At 44.2% G+C, this 6795-nt stretch overlaps 1 protein-coding gene across 1 annotated transcript; it reads right to left on the reverse strand.

Annotated features, from left to right (window-relative positions):
• Positions 1 to 553: 553 nt before the first annotated feature.
• On the reverse strand, positions 554 to 4963 carry LOC115559074 (potassium-transporting ATPase subunit beta-like). Its single transcript, XM_030377731.1, has 7 exons — positions 4712 to 4963; positions 3756 to 3884; positions 3357 to 3470; positions 2517 to 2719; positions 1487 to 1549; positions 1190 to 1282; positions 554 to 1079 (listed from the first exon to the last, which is right to left on the reverse strand). The coding sequence occupies exons 1-7, from the start codon at positions 4821 to 4823 to the stop codon at positions 876 to 878; spliced, it is 918 nt and encodes a 305-aa protein (XP_030233591.1). The 5' UTR covers positions 4824 to 4963; the 3' UTR covers positions 554 to 875.
• Between the last annotated feature and the right edge of the window lie 1832 nt (positions 4964 to 6795).

A 6795-nucleotide genomic window follows, 5' to 3' on the forward strand; every position in this document is an offset into this window, starting at 1 on the left:
GCTTAATTTCCAGTTGGAAGGTCACTTAAAATAAATGGTACAAATGGTAACATAGGAGAAATCATAAAAAGCATGACTTCCTCCAATGTTTTAATGCATAATAAAACAAAAATATTTTTAGATGAATAAAAATGGGATCTATGCATAAACGCATGTTTTTCGGATTCATGAAGAAAATTGTATTTAGGCCTACTCAATAATTTACATTAAGTAATATTAAGTCAGCTGTAACCAAGACCACAATCAATTATAGAATAAAGTGTATACTGTGTTGGTTAAATCATGGATTAATGTCAAAACAGCTAGATGGATATATTTGATCCAACTGAAATACTACCACTAAGCGTTCAGGTGATATATTTTTAATCCAGGCCTATAACAAATGGCTGATTAATGGTCACGGTTCGCTATTAAGTGCGGCTCGCAGGTGTCTTCCACCGAAGCCATGAGGACAACTTCTTTATTGATCAAATGATAAGATACATATGAAGAAAAAAAACAACGTTTTGAAACATGATTTATTTGACAAAGTATTGAATATCCCATTTATTAACACAGCATACTTCTTAACATCCAGCCCTTTATTATACACTTTAAGTCACACCTTTATTGGCAAGAAGCAATGTCAACAATCGTTCAAACGAGAGGGAATAAAGGTGACAGAAGCCGGCCTGATGTATATTCAGGAGTTGTGATTTTATTTAAAGGAACCAAGACTGCAAACAAAGTGGTGTTCAAGCAGTGGTTATTTGTGGATATAATAACCAATCCTCCAAATAATTTAATGGTTCCGGTTAACTTGGAGCTGATATTTATATGACAGAGCCGTGGTCTTTAGGGTTAAAAAGAGGCTCTGCTCATCATTGAGCTGATATCTACAGAGTAGAGCTGTGGTGGTGTACACTGCTGGGGCTGGAGGGAACATGGAGGTTCTGGAGGGTGAAGACCACCTTCCCCTCGTACGGGTCGTGAATGTTCTCGTAGGTGATCTTATCTGCGACCACGCGGCACTGGAACTTGGCAGAGCGTTTCCCCGTCAGGCTGATTCTCACGGCCACCAGGGGGTTCAGGTAGTTGGGCTGCAAAACCGACCACACACTGGTTATTGTCTGGCTATAGGGTCGGTCGGTTTTTAATTGGATAGTTGTGATTTTGGTTGTTTAGTCCCTTGGTTAGTTAGTTGACTCACCTGGGCCAGTTTACCATAGTAGGGGAAGTAAGATCTATCCATGAGAGCATTTTCTGGAAAGTACTCTATCTTCTTCACGTTCTCCTCTCCTTCCTACACGCACACACGGGCACACACACATATATACACACATCAAATGGCTTGTCTTGTGAACACACTACAATGGTGTTAGTGAGTGTGAGTGTGTGTGTGTGTGTGTGTGTGTGTGTGTGTGTGTGTGTGTGTGTGTGTGTGTGTGTGTGTGTGTGTGTGTGTGTGTGTGTGTGTGTGTGTGTGTGTGTGTGTGTTCCCTCTCACCAGAACTGTACAGTTCACTTGTATGTCTTGGGTGTTGTTTTTGGATGGGAGGTAATTGATAATCTAAAAAAAAAAACAGATAATCAAGGAGGGGGTAGCTATATCTTCCATGCTCACTAGCCTAGGCACCCTGCGATGACGCAGTATGTGCTAACTATTCTAGCGTTGAGACCTACCCTGTTTATCCTAACGATGACATAGGGTATGCTAACTAACTAGTGCTGGGACCTACCCTATTCATCTTAATGATGACACAGGGTGTGCTAACTAACTAGTGCTGGGACCTACCCTATTCATCTTAACTAACTAGTGCTGGGACCTACCCTATTCATCTTAACTAACTAGTGCTGGGACCTACCCTATTCATCTTAACTAACTAGTGCTGGGACCTACCCTATTCATCTTAACTAACTAGTGCTGGGACCTACCCTATTCATCTTAACGATGACACAGGGTGTGCTAACTAACTAGTGCTGGGACCTACCCTATTCCTCTTAACTAACTAGTGCTGGGACCTACCCTATTCATCTTAATGATGACACAGGGTGTGCTAACTAACTAGTGCTGGGACCTACCCTATTCATCTTAACTAACTGGTGCTGGGACCTAACCTATTCATCTTAACTAACTAGTGCTGGGACCTACCCTATTCATCTTAATGATGACACAGGGTGTGCTAACTAACTAGTGCTGGGACCTACCCTATTCCTCTTAACTAACTAGTGCTGGGACCTACCCTATTCATCTTAATGATGACACAGGGTGTGCTATCTAACTAGTGCTGGGACCTACCCTATTCATCTTAACTAACTAGTGCTGGGACCTACCCTATTCATCTTAACTAACTAGTGCTGGGACCTACCCTATTCATCTTAATGATGACACAGGGTGTGCTAACTAACTAGTGCTGGGACCTACCCTATTCATCTTAATGATGACACAGGGTGTGCTATCTAACTAGTGCTGGGACCTACCCTATTCATCTTAATGATGACACAGGGTGTGCTATCTAACTAGTGCTGGGACCTACCCTATTCATCTTAATGATGACACAGGGCATATCACAGTTGTAGCCGAAGGTGGGGTCGTGCAGTCCGGAGCAGTTGCCAAGCTGGCTGACGGAGAAGGAGCAGGACTCCTTGGTGTGAGTACCAGGTAGAAAATTGTGCTGCATAAAGTACTTTCCCTTGGTGCAGTTGTGGTCACAGTCCTTCTGTAGAGTGTCGTTGTACTCTAAGAGAGAGGGACAGTCAGAGAGAGACAAGAGAAAGCTGGTTAGTGGGGGAAAGTATAGGGATAAGGGTTAATGGTCAGGGATAAGGGGTGTGTTTACTGACGTGATGGTGGTACTGACATTGTTAGTGGTGAGGTGATTGTTATTTATTGTTTATGTTTTATATGGACAACGTGCAATTCAAAGTAATTGTACCACATTTGTTTGCTAGCAGCTAATTTACATCTGCTGGCAGGTAGGAGGATTTGAGCGAACACAAATCAATTGTTCGAGAGAACCCTAAAGAGTAGTGATAGCCAAAGAGGTTGGGCAGGGAGGGGGATTAATGACAGGATGAGGGGGAAACATTGATAACTGTTTAGCAATTAATACATTCCTCAACCCTTGTATGGAATTAAGATGTACTTCTAGACGTTTAAAATGATCTTGAACATACTAGAGAGTTCCTTCTCCTCATTTTCTATCTTACAAAAAAATGTAATACCCAGCTATAACAAAATCACAATTCTATTTTAACCGCTGTGAACCACTTGAACCGTTCTTTGTATTTATTAGGAGTATGTTGAGAAATGTGATGATGGTACTAGCGTAGTTAGCGGTTACTAATGAGTCACGTGGGGTGATCGGGGTACTTACGCCCCAGGAAGTTGTGAAGGCAGGAGGACATCTTGCTCACGCTCACTTTGTCTGAGGAGTTGTAAGTGATCACTATATGCTCCTCATCATATTTATCTGGCCACACCATCACACCTGAGAGAGAGAGAGAGAGAGAGAGACAGAGAGAGAGAGAGAGAGAGAGAGAGAGAGAGAGATAGAGAGAGAGAGAGAGAGAGAGAGAGAGAGAGAGAGAGAGAGAGAGAGAGAGAGAGAGAGAGAGAGAGAGGGACGGAGGGAGGGAGGGGAGAGAGGGAGGGGGGAGAGAGAGGGAGAGAGTTAGTATCTATAATATATACAACATAAATAACATATATAGTTAGTATACCGTATATATAATGTATGCTTTATGATATACACCATGTACTGTATACTGTATACCTGGCGAGGGCAGTCGGTCCTGGTAGTCCGGAGTGTACGGGTCCAGGGTGTACATCAGCGTCCAGATGGCCAGGCAGAAGAGCCCCGTCATCACCACGTAGAACGCCACGTAGTACAGGCTGATGTACACTACGGTAACCATAGCAACAAACCAGTCAGGGACCACATTAAGGCAACCGTGACGACACATTGGTGAGAGCCTGAGCTACGGTAACCATAGCAGTCTGCTAAATGTGTAGCTGTAAACCTCAACGGTCAGAGGCTAGTGGAAGCTGGTGTGTGAGGATGTCTTCATCATTAGGCTGTGTGTTCTCTACGGCAGGTCAAGGTGTCCTCTGTGGAGGCCAAGCTTATTCCTTATCGCACACCTTAGTTTATCTTCACCTCGTGAACACTGAATACACACACTTGAACACACACACTGACCTCCACAAGGGCGTCTGTGTGTGTGTGTTTGTATCTGTGCGTGTGTGTGTGCGAGAAGCAATGGATTGTACTCTGTGATCCATCTATTAACCGCTGAGTTAGTGGACTACTTAAAGGGGCCATATTATACCACCAGGTGTGAGTGTGATTAGCCACTTCTAGCAGTTTTGAAAGACTGCCTCTTCTGACATCACACCTGGTGGTATAATATGTCATCTTCAACCCTTCTGTAAAATAACCATAAAAAATAATAATACAATAATAAATAAATACAATAAATACAATAATGATATCATGATATCTATAGAGAGAATCTATCTATCTAGCATTTCTTAAGCTATGCATCGGGGCTCAAATTGGCTTGTGGTCCAGATGTATACGGTTCCGGAAACCCACAGAACACTCTGAAAACTGTTAAAGATCACTCATCCCAGTGTGCTCAGAGTGTGCTGAGGGTGTGGTTGGGTCCTGAGGGGAAGAGGTCTACACACCCCTGATCTATATAATAGCAAGTCTGGTTCCGCTCCTACCCCATTTCTCGGGAGTTCTGCCAAACAAGGTCCCATTGTCTGAGTTCCAGACAAAACGTCCAAAGTCTTCACAGCGCTGGCCACACGTTCTCTTCTCCTTCAAGGCGGCCATGTCTCGCTCTGCACAGAACCGGCCTCAACACAAAATCCTTCTTAAACTCTTTCTTTCCTTTCTTCTGCTGGGCTCTGGAGTCTGACGTTCCCACTTTGCTAACTAACTTTTACTGCATCTCCTTCTCCTCTCCTCCTTGGTTCTTCTCAGGGGGGTTTGGTGTTGGGCATGCTGTATTTATACGATAAGGACCACTCTCTCTCAAGCCGGAAGTCCTCAGAGAAACAATGTCCTTCAGCCCTCCCCTTGAGATGAAGGTTTCTATGAACGTTGAAACGGTTTATGTTCTCCACCCATTGATATTAATTTGGCAACTACAACTACCCATTGTTTTGTGACCTACAAACATGGATATCTATCAATGTATATGTACAGTACTTGTCTGGTTGTCATGTAGACAGAAGAAGAGAAAAGCGCGTCTCTTATTATCGCTACTATGACATATGGTCTACTTGGCCCTTTCAGTGATTCCCCTTTTTCACAGCAGAGCTCTAGTTACCTCACGACAAGCCTGGTTACATATACATATTAATCCATAATGGGAAATGTAGCCATCACTTATGATAAATGGCCATCATAAGTGATGGCCATTTATCATTTACTGATCTCATCTGCTGATAGTTAGCAAGCAGACTCCAGTTAAGAATAGATCTCCTTTCATCAAGCAGAAAAACCCTGATACGTTCTACCCAAACGTGCGCTGTCATTCATTAGCATAAACGCCATAGGTTTGACTCCCTAACACACCGTCGCCCTCGCATGGGGAGCCGAACGCCAATGACAGAGCCCACCACCATAGAGGATAACACTCCCCAACCTGTTGGCCATTTTCCCTCAAGAGAAAAACAGAGCATTCTCTCCAGTCCTGGGGCCTCATCTCCTCCCCTCGAGTTCCACTCCTCTCCTGAATCTACTCTCTCCTCCCCTGAACCTCCTCTCTCTGCTCCAGGACCTCCTCTCCTCTCCTGGACCTCCTCCCCCACCCCTAGACCCCCTCTCCTATCCTAGACCTCCTCTCCTTGATCTCCTCTCTCCTCTCCTAGACCTCCTCTCCTTGATCTCCTCTCTCCTCTCCTAGACCTCCTCTCCTTGATCTCCTCTCTCCTCTCCTAGACCTCCTCTCCTTGATCTCCTCTCTCCTATCCTAGACCCCTCTCCTAAGCCCCCTCTCCTCTCTCGAGCTCCACTGCGTCTTTCAGGCGTGTTTCTGGTGAGTTTGTGGTGTGTTTCTGGTGTGTTTGAGGCCTGAAAGGGCTGTTTCAGCGTGTTACAGGTGTGTTTCAGGCCTTGTTTTTTGGCGTGTTTCAGGTGTGTTTTAGGTTTGCTTAAGCGTTCTGCAGGTTTTAAGTGTTTAGGTCTGTTTTTAGCATGTCTCAGGTGTGTTTCAGGTGCATGTCTCAGACACTTTTGAACATACACTCACCAACGCTGCCCAAAGTAGACCTGAAGAGTTGACGTCTGTGGTTTATCGCGGGCCGCTAATGACGGTGTTTGGTGATATGTTATTTGACGTGGGCTGATAGGCTTTGCAGGTACCCTGTCTCTGACCTTGGCCTGGGGCTGGAGCTGGCACACGGCCAGAGATAAACCAAGGACACCCACCACCTTCTACATGTTCTTCTACCCGTTCTAAGAGAACTTCAAAGTGTTTTTTTTAGCGTTCTTTTAAATAGCGTTCTAAGTGTTTTTCCTAAATGTTCCTCTCCCTGTTCTTCCATCTGTTCTAAGGGTTTTCATACCTGTCTTCAAACTATTCTTCTGACTCAGTACATTATTGTAATGTTGGGTTGCTCTGTGCTCTGTCTTCTGTCTGGTCGCAGGATGAAGTTGTCATAAATAAACAAACTAACCCTTCATACCTCATATCCTGTTTCTACAGATCTTATTATAGATCTTTCCACCTCACAAAAGCCTCTGACCCAGGCCAACGTACATAAAAGTATAGCTTTCCCTACCTTAAATGTGTGTAAAA

This window comes from Gadus morhua, chromosome 14 (assembly GCF_902167405.1).
Source record: "Gadus morhua chromosome 14, gadMor3.0, whole genome shotgun sequence".
Classification (NCBI taxonomy): Eukaryota; Metazoa; Chordata; class Actinopteri; order Gadiformes; family Gadidae; genus Gadus; species Gadus morhua.

Bases quoted from the DNA above. Each gene is read 5' to 3' on its own strand.
- LOC115559074 (XM_030377731.1), bottom strand. From the start codon at position 4,823: ATGGCCGCCTTGAAGGAGAAGAGAACGTGTGGCCAGCGCTGTGAAGAC. The intron at 3,471-3,755 runs GTATACAGTATA...TCTCTCTCTCAG, and splicing joins GGACCGACTGCCCTCGCCAG to GTGTGATGGTGTGGCCAGAT. The intron at 1,550-2,516 runs GTAGGTCCCAGC...TTTTTTTTTTAG, and splicing joins TCATCATTAAGATGAATAGG to ATTATCAATTACCTCCCATC.